Genomic DNA, 23,601 nt, shown 5'->3' on the forward strand with positions numbered 1-23,601 from the left:
TGAGGTTTCCCAAGTTCCCAGCCCAGCAAAACATCAGAGGAAGTGTGCCCATGTACACCAGCTGCTCAGGAACATGGGCAGGAGAATGCTACTCCATTCATGTCCGGCTTATGGGCTACCTGTAGACATCTGGTTAGCCCCTGTGTGGATGCCATGCTCAGCTAGATGGGACTTTGATCCACTCCAGCATGGTTCTTCTTATGTTCTTATGGCCGCCTTTGGAAACTAAAAGAAGAAAAGGAGCCAGTAGCTCCAGCTCTGCTCTGCACTAGCCAGTCCACAGCAAATTGGAGCATGTCCAGAGAAATGTGACCAAGGGGCCTGGCAATCAAGTCCTACAAGGAGCGGCTGAAAGAACAGGCAGGTTTCACGTGAAGATTAAGGGGAGACATGACTGCAGCAGTGTTCCAAGGGCATAAAGGCTGTTGTGCAGAAATTGTTCTGTGCTGCTCCAGAGGACAGGACTAGAACTAATAGAACTGCAGATTTGGGGGAAGTCAAACATTAGGAGAAACTTGCTAACAGTGCAGATGTTCTGCAGTGGAATGGGCCACTTCAGGAGGTGGTAAGATCTGCTGGAAGTATTGAAGTAAATGCTCAATGGCCAATAATCAGGATGCTATCACAACATGCGCCATTGCTGATGGTTCTCCAAGCCCCCTTCCATCTATGATTTATTATATCCAGAAAGACAAATAAGCTGTCCTCTAGAATTTCACAGGGACAGAGGCAGAGAACATCATGTAAAACATTTTCAATAGCAGAACAGTTTATTTTATGACTCATCATGCCCATCATTCTCAGAAGAAAAAGCAAGAAATTCTGTCTAGCGAGCAGCTAATAACGTCCATCATATGAAGTGTATCAAAGACTTCACGGGCATTGGCGAAGGAGTCCTTGCAAAAGGCCTGCAAGGCAAGCTACAGGAGGAAGCCCCCATCTCCGTCCATCTATTGCTGCAGGAAGGCTTGAATCAGGAACTGTTCAGCAGCTCAAGCTATTGCGCCACCTCGGGTCGCATCTTGGTCTTGATGGCTTTTGTTAGTTCCTGAAGTTAGGACATGGTTCTAACACGCTTAGGAACGCTGCCTTCCACTGGCTCCTCCCTGTTTGCCTTTTTCTTTAATTCTTTGTGTTGCTGTGCTTCAGCCTCATGTTGAACAACATCTTCTCCACCGTGAGGCTGTTGGCCAGACACCAATTCAGGATCATCACAGAATATCTCTGCTGCATCTGGGGATGTCCCAGTATCAGGAATGCGGCCAACCTTCTGAAATCAAGCAGGCACAGATCCCTACATTAGAGATACACACTTGGAAGAGCCCGGGCCGTAGTCTGAAGGCAGAGGATGAGGCCATGCTGCTGAAGCTAAGCAGCCTTACATCCAATCAGTGCTGGAATGGGAGTCCACCTGGGACCCCAGGTGCATTTGCCCTGTGTTCCACCACTGTCCCAAATACATGCATTATGAACAAAGTACAGGCCACGAGCGGCAGGACAACCCACGCCTGAATGCCCGCATACTCCAAGACCTTCGTTTTCCTTGGCCACAGGTCAGGCATGTGCAGCCTCCAACCTGCAGAACCTCCTTGCCCGGCTTTGCCAAAGTGGCTCCTCCCAGTGCTTCTTAGGCATGCAGAGGAGGTACCTGGTTCAGCCGGCTCCTTCCAGCTCCTTCCTCTGTGCCCATGCTCAGGGCAACACAGAAAAAGGCGACATTGCCCAGGGGGATGGAAAACAGGGTCACCGGGCACAGCCATGCCCACCAAGGTCTTCTGGCCTCAGAAGAAGCAGTGAGGGCCACTGTGCCCTCCAGCCTTAGACAGACGCACCCCCCAGCCATGCATTTAGGCACTGTTTGTTTCATCTCTGCCCAATGCTCAGAGCTGTTTGGGTGGTTCACAACAGATCATAAGAATAGTACCATGAAATACCAAAATCTTGTACAAAATACAAACTTTTAAAAACAAAACATTTAAAAAAACACTAACTGGGATAGTCTTTCTTCTCACGGCTGGGAAGTAAATGGCAAGGAAGTCCATGTTATATTTAATTCCCAACTTTGAAACCTGCATATATTTCCTTGTCAACAAAAAATGAACATATTTCGTGTATTGCTCTAGTAGCTCAGCTAAAATGACAGGGATTTCAGCCCAACTACAATAGTCCTTCGTTAACCAAGTTTACCAAGTAGCCGTATAAATCCGTGGCCTGAAACCAAGACGCCAGCTCTTACTGGTGTCCACAAACTCCTCTGCTCAGACCTCCAGCCCAAACGATGAGGACCGCCACGGTTCAGAAGAGCCGGGTTACAAAGTGGCCAATTCATCCAGGTACCTTTTTCAGCTCTCCTTCATCATCTTGAGTACTTCCCACCTCACAGGTCAGATTCACCTCTACAGGAATAGAATCGCAAGAGAAAAATCACAAAGGAAAGAACGTGAATAGCTCATTCACAGCAACGCGTGTGTTTATTTTACTTTTAAGAGACACGCTGCAGGTTGCATCCATGCAACGAAAATCACATCTGATGACCCAGCCCATTCCTTGCATTTAGGCTTGCCAATGAGTTGAACATTCCCACTGAATTAACTTCCAAGCAATTCATTGCAGCTTTAAAGCAAATGTATTGCCTGGGAGAAGGACACCATTCTTGGTGCCTTCTTTGTCCTTTCAAGCCCGGCCGATTCAGACAACTATTTTCCCCCAAAGGAACCTCTTCCCCTGAAGAGAAGGTGGGTCATGACTGGGGAACGAGATTCCCAGCAGTGTTTAGAGAGAGTCATTAAAGACCAATATTGTCGTCTTCCAGATGAAAGGCCAGAGAAGGGTTGGGGCTGTTTCCCGAGGGAAGGCTTGTTACTTGCATGCACAAGATCGGAGGGTCAATCCATGGCATTTCCAGATGAATTTGGGGAAGATCCTGGGCTGAAGCCCTGGAGAGCATGGAGCACAATTCCCTGTGTTCCTCAGAGATGCCATTTCTATTTTCCAAGTCAATCTCTGAATTCTACTTCTGCTGTTTTTATGGCCTTTCTGATTGTTTTTATTGACTGCTATTTGTGTTTCTTTTATCACTACATCTACTAGTATTATTTGGAGATGGGGCAGGTTAAGTGGTGGTCCTCGTGTGGCCAAAACCGCAATGCCAATACACAGCAGACTTAATATCTGCAAATACAAAAAGCCTAATAAGGCAAGAAGCAGGAGGGGGGAAAGCATCCCAGGGACTGATTTATCCACTCAGTGACTTCAGAACACTGAGTCATTAAGTGTGTTCTGGGTCATGCAGAAAACCAGAAGAAGGGGAGCGGAATGGCGGTCACGGCTGGCTCCTGGATTGGAGGCTGGTTGATGTCTATGGATATTTATTACGGGCTAATATAATAATATACAGGACTTTAAGCAGGCATGGAAGAGGGAAATAGACTGTTCCATTTTGCCTGGCTAGTGGAAGGCTGCTTTGCTCCACCTTTCTGTCTCTTGATCTTAGACTGTATCATATTAAATATAGGCTTGTTTTATGGACACAAGATCATCTCTAATTTGAATAATTTCTGTTACTGCAATGCAGCTAGATGTTTTGCCAATGTCTAGTGTTTGCTTCCTTTTGGGAAGAGGTTATTATATGGATAAACTTTGCAGAGGAGCATTATTTAATTTTTACTCAGGTACAAGCTCTTAGTTTATCTACCTGCTTTATGGAAATGAAAAAATGGTCAGTGGAAATTGATTATCCATGCTCTTTTGAGAGCTAAAGGACTGATACTACAACAAAGGAAGGATTAAAAAAATCAATCCTATAATGCTTTCAACATTTGAATTTGTGACATATAAACACCACCTTCAGATAGGTTTTTGTTTGGATATATAATCCTAACACTGTTTCACTGGGATTGCATGAAAAGAAATAATTGTTCTATTTTCTGCAGCAGAAAGACATTTAAGCTAGAATTAATATTAATGGTGAATCGTTGGATTATATTGTATAACAATTTGCTAGGATTAATGGCACATTACTGAACATTCAGTGGATTGTAACCCCAGACATTCTTGGACAGAAAAGTTGTGGTTCTAGGCACTTATGCTGGGGAATAAGTCCCATTTCCTACAAAGCACCTTAATTCTCAATAAATTCAAAAAGAAACTGGACAGCCAGCTGAGTGGGATGGTGTAACCTGGTGTCCTGCAACAGCAGGGGGTTGGACTCAATGGCCTTCATGGCCCCTTCCAACTCCACTATTCTAGGATTCTATGGTTTTATGAAATGTGTTCAGGCTGCCTTTCAAGACTATTACTTTCCATATTCTCTCTGGCATGCAATTTTAGAAGTCCAACACTAGGTGAAGCTAGCACCACAACATGGGAAACTACATCGAAGTTTGTAGAGATGGGGAAGGCTTTTACACTGGAGTCCCTACACAACTTCACATCAAGAATATCACTCAGTCCTCAAAGCATGCAATCAAGTTGTGGGCTTTTGATCACAGAAGCTGTCCCGCTGGTCCCACCGAAGATTAAACTTGACCATATTTAAGAGAAGATCCTATCCCACAAGGATAATTCAATGAGATGAACTGTGCTAGGCATCTTAGGGGAGCTGTCCAGATTAAATTCAGCATGGCTCAACCTGATGGTTAGTCCCCTTGAAGTAATTGAGGAGTACAAACATTGCCTTGCCCAAGAAAGGCGTGAGAGTTTTGTCCCTTGTTTTTGTGCTTTAACAGCAAATGGGTCTTCTGCACCACCTGAAGGCATCAAATGAAACGAGCCAGCAGGATCTAAGCCATGAGAAAAGGCATGCAGTGTCTCATAGTTGTCTCTTTGACACTGTACGGTATTTGCATATAATTCTGAAGGGGCTTCGCAGATCACAGGAAACATAAAGCAGAGGCAGAGGATCCATCAACTACCCACTTCAGATAGACCAGCCTAATGGGCTGAAAAATATTACTGGAACTGTCCCCTCTGAGCTGAAAAAAGCGAAGAAAAAATAAAGATGCACCCATCCGGAGGCACTGTTCTTTAATCACACCCATAACAATAGTTGAGAACAGCAAGTATCATTGGTGATTATGATGCAGAAGCTGTATCCAGACAGTTTCCCAGAGGGTCCAATGCGTGATTTACCTTTAAAGTGGAAGCACCAGAAGTTATGGTGACTCAGAAGAGGAGCAAAGTGTGCAGAGCCCTGGGCCAAAGCCGTCCCTGCTGGCTATTTCTGCTGGCTGCATCAATTGTGATAAACTGCAGTTCAGACTAGGGGGCCTAAGAAAAAGGACTGGCACCCGCAAGGCTGATTATGGATCAGGGTAAATTCAATAAAAGCCAGCGCTGTCCCCGGCTCCCCCCATTTTAACCATATCAAAACCAGGGTAGACTTCTAAGCACAAGCCAAGACTGCATCCCTACCTAAGCACCCACCTGGTGTAAGCACCAGCGAACTCAAGGGGCCTTTCTCCGGAGCAGGGTGCCCAGGATTGTGCTCTGCGACGGCCAGCACGAAAGGCACGGGGCAGGCCCCTGTGGGTGGAACAGGCCGCCATGACTCACCGGGGCAGGCCGTCCTCGTGCTCTCACTGGAAGCATCTCGGCCCCTGGGCACGACGCCAGTGAAATGAGGGCCTGAAAGGGGCTCAGATCAGTGAGGCTAGGCGAGCCCGGCTGGGGCAGAGTGGCCTTTGCCGTGACCCAGGGGCTGTGAAGACCTGGGATGGAGCCAGAGGCAGGGAGGTGGGGAAGCAGGCCTGGAAAGAGGAGGGGGATGGTGGCACGCCACACCAGAAGGCGGCGACCTGCCCCGCTTGCCTTGGCGGGGAGCCTGGAGCCATTTATCAGAAAGAGACAGGAGGGCTGCAGGCTGCAACATCTTGCGTGGAGGCAACGAAGAAGCCCCAAGTTCTGAGGAGCTGGGCAGGCTGCTCCGTGGACATGGGCTCCGAGAGGATGGCCACCCAAAGAGCTGGGACTTCAGACAAGGGGCATCTGTTGCTGTAGAGCCAGGAAGAGGCAAAGGGAGGCACCAGTCTTTCCCGGAGGGAGAAGCTGCAGGCCGGCTAAGCCTCCATGTGGCAGCTAGAGGCAAAGACGTGCACGCGAGGCTTGCCTTTTGAGTCCTGCGACTAGGGAGGCTGTGGAAGAGGGCAGGTTCCGTGTGCCCTCCCCTGAGGCAAGGCACATGGTTGGTCTCCCTGTGAGTCAAGTCTTAGGTGTGCCCCCTCCGTTTTGGCCAAATGGGACCCGACACCAGCCATGCAATCGATAACCGGGCGAGCGGCTGTCCTGCTTTGCTTCGGGTTTGGGTTTTCTTTCCAAGTAACCAGCAGGCACCGGGAGCCCAGCCCACTTCAGGCTCTCCCTCTCTGCTCTTCACTTCCCCTGAATAGCATGGCAGGCTCATGGGAGAGCCGGTCTGGCAGGTCTTGGGCATGAAGTCGCCCTTTTCTGGAGAAGGCAGGACATGAGGAAAAATCAAGCACGCTGCTTATGCTCTTTACATGAAACTTGGAGCATTCTGAGTGTATTGTGTGTGGATTGCTACTACCAGTACCGCTGATAACAACAGTGCAACTGCTAATTGCGTGAATAACGTTGTGTCTGGTTTGGCCCTGCTCCATCGGCTGGGCTGCTGGTCCTGATCCTGCAGCTCTGTCAGGAGAAACCGCACAGACAAGGGGTGGCACTGGAAATAAGGATCGGAAGCTAGATGAGAGAGAGATCGCCGCGTGATCTCAGGGCACCTTATTATCTGCGCTCTGGACCGGCCCAGTGGCACCGCCAGGGCAGGGCAGAAGGCGGTTCCTCATTTCCTGCCAGATGAACCTTGCAGAATTCCATGGCACGGTGTTAAGGTGGCGAGAGGGAGGGGGTGCAGTGGTGTGGTTTGCTTGGATTTCAGCAAGCGCCACATGATATCCTGGTTGAGAAAAGGAGGAATTTTGCGATAGACCGAGGCACTGCACGATGGATCAGCGCATGGTGGATGGACCGAAAGCAGAGGGTAATTATTAGTGGAGAAACATTGGAATGGTACCAGGTGAGGGGGTGAAGAGTCTGCTGATCAAATTCTCAGGCAATACTAAAATGGGGGTGGTGGCCACAACTGAGGGGCAGGTACTTCAGATCCAGAAGGATTTGAACAGACTATGGAAGTGGGCAGGAGACAACAGGATGGCGTTCAATGTGGATAAGTGCAAGGTCTTGCACTTGAGGCTTAGGAATGGGTGTCATAGTACAGGTTAGGTGACAAGTGGCTGCACTTGTGAAAGGGACCTCGGGGTACTGGCTGACTGCAGGATGAACATGAGTCAGCAGTGGTCAAGAGGGTGAACACCACCCTTGGTTGCATAGCCAGAAGTGTGGCTTCTAGATCAAGAGAGGTGTTACTACCACTCTATATGACTCTGGTGTGCCTGCAACTGGAGTATTGTGCTCAGTTTTGGGCCCCTCATTACAGAAAGGATATAGCCAGGCTGGAGTCAGTGCAGCGTAGGGCCACAAGGTTGGAGGCCGGTTTGCAGAGGATGCCGTATGAGGCAAGACTGAGGGAACTTGGTCTCTTCAGCCTGGAGAAGAGGAGACTCAAAGGGGATATGTTGGTGACATACAGGTATGTGAGGGGATGTCACATGGAGATGGGTAGAGACCTTTTCCCCCTGCAGAGGAAGGCAGGACACGCTCCAATGGAGCAAAGCTCAGGGAGCCAAGGTTCCATTTGGATGCCAGGAAGCACTTCCTGACAGTTAGGACCCCTAAGGTATGGAATGGGCTTCCACGGGAGGTGGTTGGGGCCCCATCGGTGAGGGTGTTCAAGGATAGGCTGGACATGCACATGGTGGGCATGTCGTGAGCGGAGCCGGCTGGAGCCAGGGGTCTGACTCATTCTGTTTCTATGTTTCTACCCCTTTCTGCACAGGGTTATAAGAGCCATGCCTAACCAGACACCTCCCTCCTCCAGCGTTCTGGTCTCACAGTGGAGCTGGGGGTCAGACTAGGTGGTCCAGGAGGACCCTTCTGACTTGCTCTGTTTCTGTGTTTCTCTTTCCAGGAGCTAACACACTTCTTAAATACCAGCCCAAAGACCCCCTTCTTATGTTGCATTTGGCTGCTCTGCTTACAGAGAACCGAGAAAAGCTTATGTAGTCGCTCTTCAACTTACTTTTTGCAAGATTTTGTTCCAGTTGAATCTTTAGCCAGATATTAACCCGCTGGCTCCAGTCCCCGGGTGCCTCTACTTCCCACAGCCGTGACTGCTCTTCAGGATGTGTCTCCAAGAACTTTCGACAAACTATAGGAAAGCCAAGCAGTGCAGGGTGAATCCAACAACAAATTCCACCAAATGTTGCCATCAAGAAGGTCTTAAGATTCCTTCCAGTAACTATCTCTATTATTACCTATCTTTGAAGTACTTCAGCTCATGCTGGGCACTGCACACACTGAAAACAATAAGGCTATTGTTGATGATGCTCAATTCACAGTGTCCACGACACATTTTGCAAAACAGGTGAGAGGGTCAGCGAAACTTGAAATCATTTAAGTAAGGAACGAGTAGCCCATTTGTTACAATCCTCCTAATTGCTACTGCCTCCTACTTAGTGGTGCAGTTAAGTCATTTTGGATTCTCGAACTGTACGTACTTCAGGCTTGGTGTGTTTACAGGTTCTCATCTTTACTCGCTTAGTGGGTCCCCTAGACTTCTGCCCCAAAGTCCTGCCCTGATGCCTTGGGATAATTGCTAGGAGAAGATCCTAAAGACAGTTCCGGATTGCACCTATGATTGTGCATCAGATAATTTATGGAGATTCTACCAGGCGTGATAGCTAGGCAGGCTCAAGAGATGGCAAAGCCAGGGACGGTCTGGACATGTATTTATATCGGGGGAGCGGGGATTGACTGCTTTATTTATGAAATGGGCCCTTGCACAACAACTTGGCGCAGGCTTATGTGCATTAGTATATTTGTAGCAGCCTGGAAGAACATGTTGCGATGAAGATTAGCTTGGGACATCTAAAGTTGCTTGCGTAACAATGTCTTCTATAACAACATTTGGAAACCAGTGAAGACTCCTGTCAAGGGGAAAAAACTGATTTATGTCTTCCGTTCAGTGCTGGGTTTTTCTTTACGACACTGTCCAGGGCCTTAAAAAAATTAATGGTTTGCCTAAAAAGACACTGCACAGCTGTTTATAATGAGAAGTCACTCAATAGGCTTGGCCTCACATCACACCAGCTTCAACCAGGACAAGCTAAGGAAGATTGTGCTACTTTGATTAAAGATAACACAGTGGAGATTAAAGCCCAGGAACAACCAACACCCCTGTGTTCATGCATTTATTTCACACTTAAACATACGCTAGGGCTCCAGTCATCCAAGCTCCATCGCAAGACGCCTTTCTTTCAGTTTGTGCCAAACGGTGCATTTTAGAAGCTTGGTCCATTACTTAAAATAGCTCTTTTTCATCAGAAAAGTAATGTTTAAGATAGAACCTAAACACATGCGCCATGAAGAAGAGTCCACTTTGCTGAGGCAGACTTGAAGAGGGAGTAATTCAAGCCGGGTAGAAGATGAGGAAACACAGAACTGCTGTGTTTTACCACTTGGAAGAATTAAGGGATGTTTCCAACCATTTGAATGAAGAGAGTCCAAACCTGTTCGGGATAGGACAGCCTGCCCCCGGGGTAGCCTGAGGTGCTCCTCAAACCATCTTTGCCACTTGAAGCTCAGGGGGCCTCCATGGCTTTCTAGAATGCTCTCCACCAACCTTGGCTGGCGGCCTGGCTATGCCCCTCCCTGGACAGGAGTAGCCTGATTTCAGTGATCTGAGCTCTGGCATTCTCTAAGCTGGTTTACTGCAATGAACTCTGTGTGGGGCTGCCCTTGGAGACTGTTCAGAAATGTCAGCTTATGCAAAATGTGGCAGCCGGGCTCTTGTCGGCAGTGGGCCACGATGCTCACGGGGTGACTCTGGGCTACTCGCAGGGTCTCAGCCTAACCTACCTCACAGAGGATAACCATGGGGCTATATAAGCCACCTTGGAAAAGGTGGAAGAGGGAAACAGGTGCAATGTACATGCAATACAACAACAACTGGGCCCGGCGGGTCTAGACACACAACTTCAATTCTGTCCTGCTTGCACTGGCTGCCTATATGCTTCTGAGCCGAATTCTATAAAGCCCTCCATGCCTTGGGATCATAGCACCTGCCCACTGCAGTCTACCCAGGTTCTATAATCAATACTGAGGGCCTTCCTCAGAGTGGCACCCCCAGGGGAGGCTCAGTTGGCGTCAACAAGGAGCGGGGCCTTTTTAGTGGGAGCCCCCCAGTTGTGGAATGAGCTCCACATTGAGGCCCACCTGGCTCCCTTTCAGGGCCGGCTTGAGATGGGCCTCTATGCCAAGGCACTGCAGTTTTAAATGGTACATCTGATCTTAGCTAACATTCGATGTCAGCTCTTTACCAGGTCCTCTTGCTTTAACTCGTCTTAGTTATTGAAGTTGTTTAAATCCCATTTTGAAATTAGTGCTTTACATTTCAGAGTGAAATTTTCTGGTGTTTTTGTTGCTATATGTATCTTCTGTTGTATTTTTACTGCATTTTACATGCTGTTGCACACTGCCCAGCTACTGAAATAAGAAATAAAATCAATAATATAAATAAAATAAATAGGCTTGAAGGGAAGTCAAGCAAATAATTAATAAATAAAGAAGGGGAGGAGGAATGCATGCTCCGGAGGGAGCAACTCAGCTCTCTGACAACAGGTATGTTTTTAGATGCACACCTAAGGCAGCCTTCCCCAACTTGGGCCCTTTAGGTGCCCTGCTGGCTGGGGATTATGAGACCTGCAGTCCACAGCTGGGGAAGGCTGACCTGAAGACCACTGTGTGTGAGTTCAGCATCCCAGAGGTGAACATACCTACTGAGTTTGCTTCTCTGTGTTTGCTCCCACCACATCTGCACATTATTTGAAGGTGCTGAGCTTCCACATGGCTCCGTCTTTTCTTCTGCATCTGCCAGAGGGAAGGAAAGCTTCCCATGGCAGCCAGCAGGAGCAGGGAGCCCTTGAAGGGCTGGTAACCGGAAGAAAGCACTGCACTTCTCACACCACCAAAGGCGCGTGTGGTGGAGCCTTTGCACGCCGAGGAGGCAGGCTCCTCTTCAGTCAGGGCACTGGTCTGTCCAGATGGACATTTGCTACCTGTCCAGCAACTGCCCTGCAGGGCTCCAGGAAGAACCTGGCTATCCAAGGGATTGTGCCTGGGGTGCCTGGCAAGCAAAGCACACGCTCCACAGCTGAGCAGCAGCTGTGGCCTGTAAGTTTGCGATCCTTTAGAAGAGGAGTGTTGACTGTCAGCCAGAGGGGAAATTCAATTTCAGAGCAACTCTTAGGGGGCCAGTGAGGGACAGGTCCAATCGCCAAAGGCAGTGGAGCCAAAACACTGGAGAGGCCAGCCTATCTCAGCTGAAGTCTCTTGCCAGGAGAAGCCCTTGAACCTTGTGACCTGGGAAGAAAACGGCAGAACTCATCAAGCGATTGGTGGTTGCAGAAAAGGATGGGGCCAGTTGGGAGACCCGCACAGCTGGGCGGGTTGCACTGGACCCTCAGGCTGGAGGTTGAACGCTCCTCTTTAGTGTTTCTGTTTCTAAACAGAGGCCTTTACCTTGATACATGCCTGCAGAAATGGGGTGGCTGAGCCCCAAGGCCTCCTCTGCGGCAAACGTCTGACAAAAATCATGAAGCATTTTCGTTCCAAGTCCACGTCTTCTGAACTTTTTCCGGACAAACACTGTGTCCAAAACTGGGAGCAAGTAGCACTGGCTGCTGTGCCCGTCACACAAGCTTCCTGGAAGCAGAACACAAAATTGCCTGTAATTACACGGAACTCTAAACAGTGCCCATGAATGAACTGATTAAAATCAGGATGAAGCAGCAGGCAGGAAACCAGCAGCTTGGATGAAAGGACCCCTTGACGAGGGGGCTCCCTGGATGGCAAGCGTTCCTCTGCCCCTACCCTGCTCCGGAGGGTCCTTGCGGAGACCAGCGGGCTGGGACCAGGCGCCGCTCCGCTGCACTCTGCAGGCTGCAGTGCGCTGGCGAAGTGACTCAGCCCATCCACGGCACTGCAGGAACAGTGCTGGGTGCTGGGACCCTCCAAGGAGGCCCTTGCAGTGCCCATCACCAGCCCCCGCCACCCCCATTGCTGCGGCCCCCCATTTGCTAGACAAGAGCCAGCAAGGCCGTAGGCTCCGTGTGCCCCCTCCCCATTCCGCCCCACCTGCACGAGGGGGAGGGAGGGCTGAAGAAACCTACTGCGGTGGCAGAGGAGGCACAGTTCCGGGGGGGGGGGTGTCAGAAGGCCCCCCCTGGGGTGTGGGACCTCAAGGGGTGCCCAACCAGGCCTTGACGCCAGTCTTCAGAGGGCAGGTCTGGCCGTTCATAAATCCGGATGATTGGGGACTGAATGCTGAGAACCTCCTCCATGGTTCCCCATCCCAAGCAAGAGGAGGAGGGTCACCACACCAGAAGCTCCCCCAAAGAGTCGAGGGGATGTGTGGAAGTGGGCCAAGAAGGAGACTGAGCTCTGCTAAAAGGTCGCCTTCCAGACAGGAGAGGAGCAGTGAACGGCAGCCCAAGGGCCTAGTTAGGACTCGGGGACCGGGGGAAATGCCCCCAGAGGTGCCGCAACGCCAGGCTTGCAGGGCGGCAGCACGAGGCTGGCCACAGGTCAGCATCGTTTGCCACCCTCCTCGGGCTTCTCTGTTCCTTCAGAGCTCCGCAAACATCTTCACAGCCGCTGGGAAGCCAGGTGGACGTTCCCCGCAATTCTGTCCTCGGCCAATACTTTGTGGCCAAGCCCCATCCGTGCTACCACAGTTCTGCCACCGCTGAGCACTGAGCCTGCTGGAAATTGGCTGCTAATGTGGATCAAGACAGTCACCTGCCATTCAGGGCTTCCTCTGCATCCTGCTTTGGGGACTGCTGTGAAGCATGCCCGCATTTCAAAACATGCCACCGCACCAGTGCCTGAAATGGAGAGCCAGTGTGGTGTAGTGGTTAAGAGCATGGGACTGGGACTCAGAGGATCTGGGTTCTAGTCCCCGCTCAGCCATGGAGCCAACTGAGTGACTTTGGGCCAGTCACAGACTCTCAGCCCAACCTACTTCACAGGGTTGTTGTTGTGGGGATAAGATGGAGGAGGAGATGTAAGCTGCCTTGAGCCCTTTGCAGGAAAAAGGCAGGATATACATCACAATATAAATATAAATAAATAAAATGCCTTGGTATGAAGACTTCCGTCCAGTGGGCCACTTCCATGCCTTCAGGCCTGAGAGTCTGCCCCCATCTGTCCGGGGCTAAAAGCAGCTCTAACCACTCATTACTGTTCCCACATTTAAACATGAGGAACGGCAGCTGAGATGTACAAAAGAGAAAGAGTCCCTGGTGGATCCAGAAGCTGAGACCAAAAACCATGCAGTTAAAACTCTGGTCTGAATGCAACTGGTTCATTCAAAGCTAACAGCTGGAGAATCAAGGGTTAAAAATGCAAAAATTTTTTCCTCTTACCTGCACAGCACACGTTGCCAAGAACTGGCAAGGGGCAAGCAGGTGCACCAGCTTTCTCTGCCTCTGTGCCTTGCCAAGCAGCTGACATTCTATGTACCTGGCAGGTGCAGCAGCAAAGAGAGGGCCTTTTGCAGCCAGTTCCCTTACACTGCCTTTCTTGAGGAAAAGTCTAGGGCGGGGAAGCGTGCACTCTTGAGCGCAAGTCCCATGTGCCTTCCCTGGTGCACACACAGCTAGCACCCGTGCCCGATCACCACTGCCACTGGCCAGCTCAGCCGCTCCTGAGGGAAAGTCCAGGTGGAGCGGTGAAGGCATGGGCACTGCTGCTCACAGGTGCTCCATGGGCCTTGGGGAGGCGGCATCCAACATTCCCCCCATGCAACCTTTTCTGCGCCAAAGCGGCAACTGCCAGGCGAGGACAAGTGGAACTAGTGCCCGGTGCATTGCCAGCCTACGCATTGAGCCTGAGCTTTAACGAATGGAAAGAAATCAGTGTAAGTCCCTGGGACATTGTGAAGGGCAGAATATAAAAGCTACAAACAAACAAATCGCTCTTTTAAGTGCATCACATCAGCACTTTGCCTGCAACGTACTTCATACAGCAACACTGGATTGCTTTTTGCAATCGTGGGCATACAATATATGATAGGCGCCTTCCAGCAAGAAAACGTACCAACTCTTCTCCTTCCTGTCAGCCTTGTGAAGATGCTTCTTCCTCACATGCACAAGTCGGACCCCTTCAATCCTCTTAAAAGACCCACACGGCTCACTCAAAGGCACACTTCCTGGCCCACCTTGGGCTCGACAACCCTCTTGAATTTGCTGCACCATGCAAAACAAGAATGGAATGAAACTCCAGCTAGAACGCACAACACGACGTGCGTGTGTTGTTGAGCCTGGGAGGTTCATTTGGGCTTCCATTTCACAGGTGGGGACCTGAGGTCCCAGGGAAGTGAACTTCTGTTTCTTTCCCTGATCTTGCACTCAGGTGAGCCGACAAGCATCTTCTTAGTCAATGCCCACCTGTGAATAGCATCTCTTCTGCTCCATTTGCAAGGGTGATTCAGTTATTCAAGTCAATGCAGAAGAATCCAGCTGCACGAAGGCCCTCTTTGGGCAGGACTTGCTTCCCTTGAATTACGCACAAGACTGGAGTGCACAGATGGGGCTAAGAAAAGCAGGAGGCCACACGACCAAGAAACCATGTCCTGGCTGGCAGCCCAACCAAGATGGCCGACTCTGGTCATGGGACACCATCCACTTTGGGAAGCTAATAATTTTTGCTACAGCGTCTGCCATAACCTTATGAGGGAATTGTACAATATTTAATGTATTTATGCCCTGCATTTCTACCAGGAAATGGTGCTCAGGGCAGCCAGCATTGTGCTGGTGCTGGGAGGTCTTCAAACCCAGGGAGGCTTATATGGAATGGTGTCCTCACCATTACCACCCTTCAGTGTATCAATATTGTATGGAATCACTTACATTTTTGCTTGTTCACTTGGCACAGCCTAGCAAAAGCTTGCTATGAGATTGGAAAGATAAAGAGCCAGCAATGACAGTGAAGAATCCCGCTGCCGAAGAATGAGCACACCTGAACATCTTGCTGCTTTCCCCCAGTAGTTTGGTGGCCTCATGGTTCCCCTCAATGCTAAAGACTGAAATGCCTCTCGTAAGGTCAAATTTCTGGCAAGAGGCAGAGATGGGTCGACTCCTGCCATACAAGGCATATGGCCCAGAAGAGCTTCTCGAAAACAGAATCTGACCTTCCGGCTGGAAGAAGTGGAGTGCCCCTCACAGAAGTACACTGTGTCATTCCACTGGTCTAGCTTGTTGCTTACTGACTGGAGCATCTTTCCAGGGTTTCAGGCAATTCCCAACCCCACAGGGAAATGCTGAGCGTTAAATCCAGGGCTACCTGTATGCCAAGTGTGTGCTGTACCACTGGCCTATGGCTTTTCCTGTAACCAGGGCTCGGGGCGGAAGGGGGGGTGGAATCCTCTTAGATATCTGTTCACCTGGACATCCAGTCATTTGCCAAGGGCACCTAGAATTCTTAAAATAGGCTTCAGCCAAATATAAGAGTGACTAACTTCAGCAATCTCCTATGCACCTTTTCCTGATTTTGCAAACATACCCAATTGGCATTAGCACCTGGGGTGGGGGAAACCAAGAAATAGCCAAATAATTGGTGGAAGGGGACCAAGGGAAGGTAGCAGGGGAAGGAAGGCTAATAAGGGGAAGGAGTAAAACTTGCCAGTCATAGAAGAGCAGGCAAGCAAGGATTCCCAACAGTGGGGACAGCTGACAGCACATTGTCTGCAAGGCAGTGAATATCCTGGCCGGGTTCACACATGACGTGCCACAGAGTTTCCATCATGGGATGGTCTGTCTGAATCCTGTTGTGGACTTACTGCACAATGCACTTGGTTTCCATGAAACCCTGGAGGGAAACAACGGTCTGCTGTATGGTTTCTACTTTTTGCCATGGCTTTTTGGTCATCTGACCCCAAAAAGGAAGTTTCCATGTGGCTACCATAGAGTCCAGCGGAAAGAGCAGCAACTGCAGCAGTCACTCTAGCCATCCTGCCTCTATAAGTAGACCAATGCAGAAGAGGTAGGTATAGCAGGAGTGGCGCATCCTGGAATTAATTTCAGCCACAGAGGCTGATGGGATACACACCACCGGCAGGAAGATTGAAGCAGGGGGTGGAAACACATTATTGTCTGGCAGCTTCAACCAGAGAGGAAACTGTGTCCACAGCTTAATGTTGTGTGTGAATGCAGCCACAGCATGGGCGCATTGTGGGAAAGAGCTCCGAACACCAGAAATCAAGCCTACTCCCACACAACCAAACTGTGCTGGAGATTTGGGGGTGCTCAAAGTATACAGCTGGTTAAGTTAAGCCTTAGAAATCCGGCCAACAGAGGTCATTTCTGCCCCTTCACCTGGGAGAGAACGCGAAAAGAGCAACACAGCTATTTTGCGGACATTCCTAGCACCTCCCCCAGTAGCAACGGTGCTGCAATGCACTGGGCATTCTCCCACCCCCCACATGCAGCCAGCGAATGCCCGAGCAGGAAGCAGGATCATGCCCACTGGCCAGGATACCATCGCCTGCGCGGCATCGACAAGAAAAGGCCTTAGGCGCGCCTGGTTCTTCCTTGAAGTCAGGAACGGAGGCCGACCCAGCGAGAACCCTGCCAGCCCTGCAGCCAGGAGGAACCGGCTGGCCTCGGGGACGGGGCTTCCGGCTCAGCTCGGTGCCATCCCCCAGGCATGCACGCGCGAGAGGAGGGGGCTCGCATGGAAAGGCCGCTGTAGTTCTTTTGGTATAAGCACCAGGCATTGTGGCTGAAGCAAAGACAAGGAAAGCAGACGGATGTCGCTGGAGAAGGACTCCCTTGTGCAGGCTGCGCTCTCAGAGCCTTTAATCTGTTTGGTTAAGTCACACATGCTAAATTACTAACCAGCGAGCCAGCAGAATGGTAAACAGCAATTACAAGGGCAGAGAAAGGAGACAGCCATTAACGCTCTCAAACATCCAAAAACCCAGGAAAAGCTCAACCCCATTCCACCCCACATCTAAAAGACCCAAACCAAACCCGGTGGCACATCCCAGCTGCTTCCCTGATTAACAAGCCGGCTTGGCAGATGCTTTCCCAGAGGGACCTTCTGCAGACAGAGCCCTTGTGTAACAGCCAGACATTTCTTCTGAATGGTGCCCAAAGTCAACCCATTGTGTGACTTGTGTTCACACACTCAAACGCCCCTACACAAAATCCAAGAATGACAGCAACGTCTCCAGCTTCACATAAAACTGAAGGAAGGTGTGGCCTACAGTCTGTGTTCACTGGATTCTAAGACATCCCAAGCTAGCAAAAAAAAAAGTGTGCATCAGGAGGAGGAAAAGGATTGCATTGGACGACGATAGGACCCCAGGAGACCCCTAGGCCAAGCCCCCTATTCTAGAGCACAGCAGCGCCCCCAGCTGCATTTTTCTAGAAGAATATTTATTTATTATTTAAACTTTTGTACCCCGTCCACCACTGACATCTCCGGAGGTCTTATAATAAGGAGTAAATAAAATAACAAAACAAAACAAGCACAGCACCCAGGAAGTCATGATAAAACCCTACTTGAGGCCAACTAAACATTAAAATAATGGGAAAATAAAAAGGGTTAATGGGAAAATAAAAAGCAGAGAGATTTCCCTGCAGATCCTTGCCTTGCAGCAAATGCATCCAGAGGGTCTCTTCAAAACAGTGCAAGAGTGAAGGACCAGGGAGAACTCCAAGCTTTGCAGAAGGACAAACAACCTGGGACGGGGACTTGACAAGAACTGCTTGAGCTAGGAGTAGGCTGCTTTTTGGACCACAGGCATAAATGGCCCACACATTTGAGAAACCATCCATGGAGCCACCATTCCATTTCCATGGATGTTGTGGGAAGCATGGCAAAGGCCACCTGCCCAGGCGACCCCAGCACCCCCAAAAGTCGCTTGAGAACCACAGCACCAGCAGAGGCCCACTCCACAGGAATCCTGGCTGCTGTTAAGACATGGGTTAATCACCCCAGTAGACACCTGGAACACTGTCCAGAGGTGCACTCTTTCCTGCAGGCACCACCTTGCCTACCCCAGCACTAGAGTCCGGGCATCTCAGTGAGGGGCTACACAACCCCCCCCCCTTTTATCTTGCCAGGGGACACAAACACGGGGAATAAGCACAGATGGGTATCTATAAGGCTGCTTGTCTGGAACCAGGCAGGAGCAATCAATGCTGAAGGATTTCGTTCCAGCCTCCCGTGTTTTGACGTATTCCTGCAGGGCTTTCAAGATCAGCCAGCATCTCCCAGTTCAGCCCTCTGGAACTTCCTATATCAGAATCTGAATGATTGCTGTTTCCATCCAACTGACTGCATCTAATTTTGCATATCACAAATACTGTAAAATGACTCCCTCTTTTGTGAAAACCTTGAGCGAGTCCTTGGAAAAAATTTAAGCCATCAAGTACCGCTACGGTAACAGAGCAGTTTAGGGATGCTTCATGCCTTCTCGCCCCCGTGATTCACAGCTAATGATACTTTCTATATTTCTGGCCAATTGGTTCAACATCTCCAAGTGCTTATTGCTGTAAACCATTAAACTGACCATTACCCTAGTAGTCGTGCCAAGCACACTAATCCTCTGCCTAAAATAGGGAGTGACTTCATGACCAGGGTTGATAATGTATTCATATTTATAGCTATACTTAGTCATAAGCCATTGCTCTCAGTGTAAAAGACACTGTAAACTAAAAAAAATTAAGAGTGCAATATAGTAAGATCACACTGGAATATTGTTATGGTGCATTGTGTGGGCCCTACCAAAATATGGCAAGGAGGTTGTTAATGTTCAGCCAGCAGTGAACATTTTCAGGGTCCAAAAGCTGGGATTGTTTCTTGCAGCCCTGCCGATGCCTCACAGTTCAGCTTGTTAGAAGCAGCACTGCACATAATAGCCTTGCAGCTGCCTTCCCAGCCATTCTGCAGATAAGAGCTGCTTTTGCTGTGAGAATGAATCAGTTTGCTTTCCTGAGAGAGCTTTACTGACCAGGAAAGTGAGTCTAACATCTCCCAAGAAGTGGAGTTAGAGTGGGTTATGTACCAAAGGGAAATGTATAAAATCCGTGGCGAGGGGTGTTACCACTTGTTCTCGGCCAGGAAAAGGAAAGGACATGTGGCTTGCCCAGCAACTTTGGCATCTCCAGCCTCTTTGGAGATCCAGGAAAGGGGGAGTGTAAGTGCTCTTTTGCCTGTATCTATTCTGCATCTGTATTTCACCACTGAATTCATTAACCTGCATATCATCTTTGACACAGGTGGTGCCTTTTTTTACTCAGTACCCTGGAATCAAAAGTGAGGCAAAGGCCTCTAGGAATTAGAGCATATGGCTTTGTAATACGGATCACTTCCGCAAGAGTCACAGACATGCCCAGCAGGAGGTCTGACCCAAATCTGATTTTCATTTGAGGAGAAAATGCTTGAGAATTACAGCGTTTTTGGTAATAATCTGTTTTACTTCTGAACAGCCTTTCACAATGTAAGTGGAAGGCCGTCTCTCAGCTATGCGACTCTCGCATGTGGGCTTTTGACTCACCACTGCCAATGTTATCCAAGATCTGTTTGCTGCCACAGAAATCATACAATTTTAGACTTTGAAGGAACACTGAAGCTCCTGCTTGATACAAGATCAACAGATCAACCCTTGACACGCAGCCAGAAGTGTGGCTTCTAGATCATGAGAGGAATTACTGCCACTCTATACGACTCTGGTGCGCCCGCAACTGGAGTATTGTGTTCCATTCTGGGCCCCTCATTACAAGAGGGATATAGCAAGGTTGGAATCAGTGCAGCGAAGGGCCACGAGGATGGTGGTCGGTTTGCAGGGGAAGCCATACGGGGAGAGACTGAGGGAGCTGCGTCTTCTCAGCCTTGAGAGGAGGAGACTCCAAGGGGATCTGTTAGCGACATACAGGTACATGAGGGGGTGTCATGCAGAGGTGGGTCATGACCATTTTTCCCCTGTAGTGGAGGGCAGGATGTGTTCCAAAGGAGCAAAGCTCAGGGAACCAAGATTTAGGGTGGATGCCAGGAAGTTAGGATCCCTAGGGTACGGAATGGGCTTCCATGGGAGGTGGCTGAAGCCCCAACAGTGAGGGTGTTCAAGGATAGGCTGGACATGCACATGGTAGGCATGTCATGAGCAGATATGGCTGGAGCTGGAGGTCAGACTAGATGGCCCAGAAGACCCCTTCGGACTCGCTCTATTTCTATGTTTCTATGACAGTGCAGAAGACAGCTACCTGCCCTCTGCTTAAAGGCATTTAAAGGACACAATTTTATTTTTAGCAATTTATTTGCTGCATGTATATTCTCCGTCCCCTTCAAGGAGACCAAGGCAGTGAACATGATTCTCCTTCTCTGCATTTCAGCCTCACAACCGCCCTGTGAGGTAGGCTAGGCAGAGTGTCAGTGACTGGCTCCAATGCAACCAGTGAGCTTTGGGAGTGGGGGGAACCAGAACCTGGATCTACGCAACATCAGACAGCCTTCATTGTCCTCCTCCACTCAACCGCATCCTCAAAACAAGTGTGTAGGCAGGCTGCGGGAGCACAAACAATGGTCCAGAGTCACTCGGTAAACACCACGGCTGCCTGTATCAGGATTCATTGTTTCTGCAGCAGAGGCCCATCGCCTAACAATCACCTGACACTGGGACAAGCCAGGGAGTGGGCACAGCTATCACCTGCTAAAGAGGAGAGAGAAAGTGCCAAAAGAAATGTTCCGAAAGCACACACTAAACTGTGGTTGCAGTGTGCATAAGAAACCTGGATTTTAAACATGGTTCAATTTCTTTTTCCATACATGTACTTAATGATGGGGAAGTTGTCTGTGCTCAGATCAACATACCTTTCGCTTTGACAGTGTAAAAGGCAGCCGCGTCTCCACTCCTCCAGAGGATTTTGGCACACTCCCTCTTGGAATGAGGCAAAAACGGCTCATCGTGACTCAGATTCTTCTCTAGCATTCCAAAAATGATGCCGTTCAGCAAAAAGAGAACGATTCTTTCTGCAAAGGTCTGGACCTTGTAAGACAAATTGTAGGAGGAGGGGGCAAGGGAGAGAGAGACAAAATGAAAGCGATGAAAAGCTCTGTCATCTCACAAAGAATACTTTTGAAAGTAAGTTATGCGGGATAAAAATATCTGAGAGTCGTTGGATGATCAAAAGAAAATGCATTTGCCAAATGTGTGATTTGCACAGAAGAGCTTTTCAGCAGAACATACTGCGCATAATTAATATTATTGGAAATCAGGTAAGATTATTATAGGAAAGGCATGAAGCGTTCAACTGATAAAGAGCCAACACACATTGCAAACTCATCTGGCCCGTAGTTATGTAATTCTTACACAGAACAGGTTTACCGCATCTGATCCACTGGGGAATTTGCAAAATAAAGAGACAAGCATGCCCTCTTAGGAAGCTTCTAACCACATCAAAATTGAGAGATGGCAAGGGAGGAATTTTAGATTAGACAAAATCCCTTAAAGCATGAAGAACTCCATAAAACAAAAGCAATGTATCTGATCAAGCAGCACTAACGCTATTATTGGTAATGGAGTAACTTGCTTATCTGATGGCCTCTTTCTCTACCTGCCAAAGGGGCAAAGGGGCTGAAAGAGGAAGGTAGGAAAGAAGCAGGGCTGAGGAGCATCCTGGCTTTTATAACATGTGGAGAGTAGAGGTGAAATGAGAGGGAATCCACATGGAAGCTTCCCTGGAAAAGCATTTAGAAAGGCATGTCCTGCCAGGGGATGCTTCAAGAAAGCCATGACTATGGTGTTATTCCTCATGATCCATTTTATTTAGACCCCAGTCTTCCTTCTTGGCCAAATCAGCTCAGGAGCAGCAAAGCTATAGTGATGCAGCACATCCAGGAACACGTCTCATGGCATCCTTTTTGTAACTTTTTGTAACCAGGATCCCGCTTTTGGAACTGAAGGAAGGATCGGGATAAACTTTTCCACAAGTTACATCTTTCCCAAAGGCAAGAATAAAGAGGGCCTTTTCTCCCAATTTCCCCACTGGGGAAATGACACAAACTGAGACAGTCCAGCTCCCTTGGGGCACTTTCAGCGCCACTGCCCCAAGTTCCATGGTTTTAAGGCTAAAAATATGCCAGGGGATTTAGGACCTGCTCTATCACCTGTCCGTTTTGCACTTGCACCTGTTTCCAGTGTAGGCCCTGCCCTCAGCTACATCTGCTTCAGTTTAAGACTCACGGCATCATATTCCTTCTGACCACCCTTTGAACCATGAGCTGTGTGGCTGATGTGTGGCAATGTTCATGCGACACTGTATGGAATCAAGTAAAAGTGGGCTTCTCACACTGAAATGCAAACGAATGAAAGTTGTATCTGTACCCTTTCATCAGTGGTGGTAGATGAATCAACTTTGCTCACAAAGGCTGAGAGTTAAGAGCATCCTTGGGCAAGAAACAGAAAATATGAAAGTGGCCTTCTCTTCTGCTTCCGAAATTCTAATTAACCTGATATGTCTTGGTGTCCCAAAAAGATACAGATCCAGTTCACCACGAACAGGGCTACTGTCCAATCTGGAGGGTGCTTCCCGCAGTCTCAGGAGCAGCCCTTCTGGCCTTTTCCCTCTGCTGGGATAGGGCGGGGCTCCCCCCAAACCTGCTCCATCTTTGACAGACACCAGGAGGTCCATGAGAAACCACAGATGGACCCAGTTTTCAGCACAGCAACAGCTGTGGGACAGGAGAGGCTCGCTCTGCCCACTGCCCACAGTTTCCCTGTTTCTTTCTAAGTTGGGGGAAGAGAACTCCCCAAAGTGATGCCTGGGCCTTTTCTCCAGAATGGCTGCAACCACCCAGACAGAAAGGCTCTCCCAAGCACCACTGGATGACCTGGTTGCGCTAGCCACATGAGGCCCCAAGGGTCCAAACAAAGGCAGGCCTCCCACACAGGGGCATCACTACGTGTGGGTTCACTGGACCATCTATGCCCCAGAGCCCTCCACCATCCCAGGAACCCTGGAACGCCTCCTGGAGCCAAGGAAGGGTTGCTTCTCAGCTGAATTGCCTTGCTGGGGCTGGGAGTGATTTCAATGCAGAGTGCAACAGAGGATGGGAGAGTAACCCCTGTGCTTTCCGTGTGCCAGAGTAGCTCCCCCAACCACCCATTCATTCTACTGGGTAATTAAACTGGGATAACAACTTGGTCCATTGTTGGGGATGATCTGGATCAGGATGCAAATTATTTGAAATGATCTTTCATTGAAGGAGAAATTAGGGGCTGGCTCTGACATCTGTGAAATTTAAATCCATTCTAGTAATCATTTCTGAAGTTGTATATATAAGGATATCTACTAAGACAGGCAGAATAGTTGCCTGGAATCTTTTAAGTGCCTAGTAATAGCAGTGTGTAATGAAAACTCACAACTGCATCTTGTCAATTGAGATTTCAAAAGAGAG

The 23,601-nt window shown here is 49.2% G+C and overlaps 1 protein-coding gene across 6 annotated transcripts in view; it reads right to left on the reverse strand.

The window, feature by feature from the left end:
- Window positions 1-657: 657 nt before the first annotated feature.
- LOC123030779 (protein FAM169B-like) overlaps window positions 658-23,601 on the reverse strand; it is a 53,477-nt gene continuing 30,533 nt past the window's right edge. For 5 of the 6 annotated variants that reach the window (XM_044444986.1, XM_044444983.1, XM_044444985.1 and 2 more), the window contains 5 exons: window positions 21,016-21,190; window positions 11,659-11,841; window positions 8,159-8,287; window positions 2,338-2,396; window positions 658-1,270 (listed from right to left, as the gene is read on the reverse strand). In XM_044444986.1, the coding sequence (XP_044300921.1) occupies window positions 1,055-1,270; window positions 2,338-2,396; window positions 8,159-8,287; window positions 11,659-11,841; window positions 21,016-21,190 (762 nt within the window). In that variant the 3' untranslated portion in view covers window positions 658-1,054. The remainder of the gene's footprint in view (window positions 1,271-2,337; window positions 2,397-8,158; window positions 8,288-11,658; window positions 11,842-21,015; window positions 21,191-23,601) is intronic. The other variant, XM_044444984.1, reaches the window with a different exon arrangement.

Source organism: Varanus komodoensis, unplaced genomic scaffold (genome assembly GCF_004798865.1).
Source record: "Varanus komodoensis strain SLA01 unplaced genomic scaffold, ASM479886v1 scaffold46_3, whole genome shotgun sequence".
NCBI classification, from domain to species: Eukaryota; Metazoa; Chordata; class Lepidosauria; order Squamata; family Varanidae; genus Varanus; species Varanus komodoensis.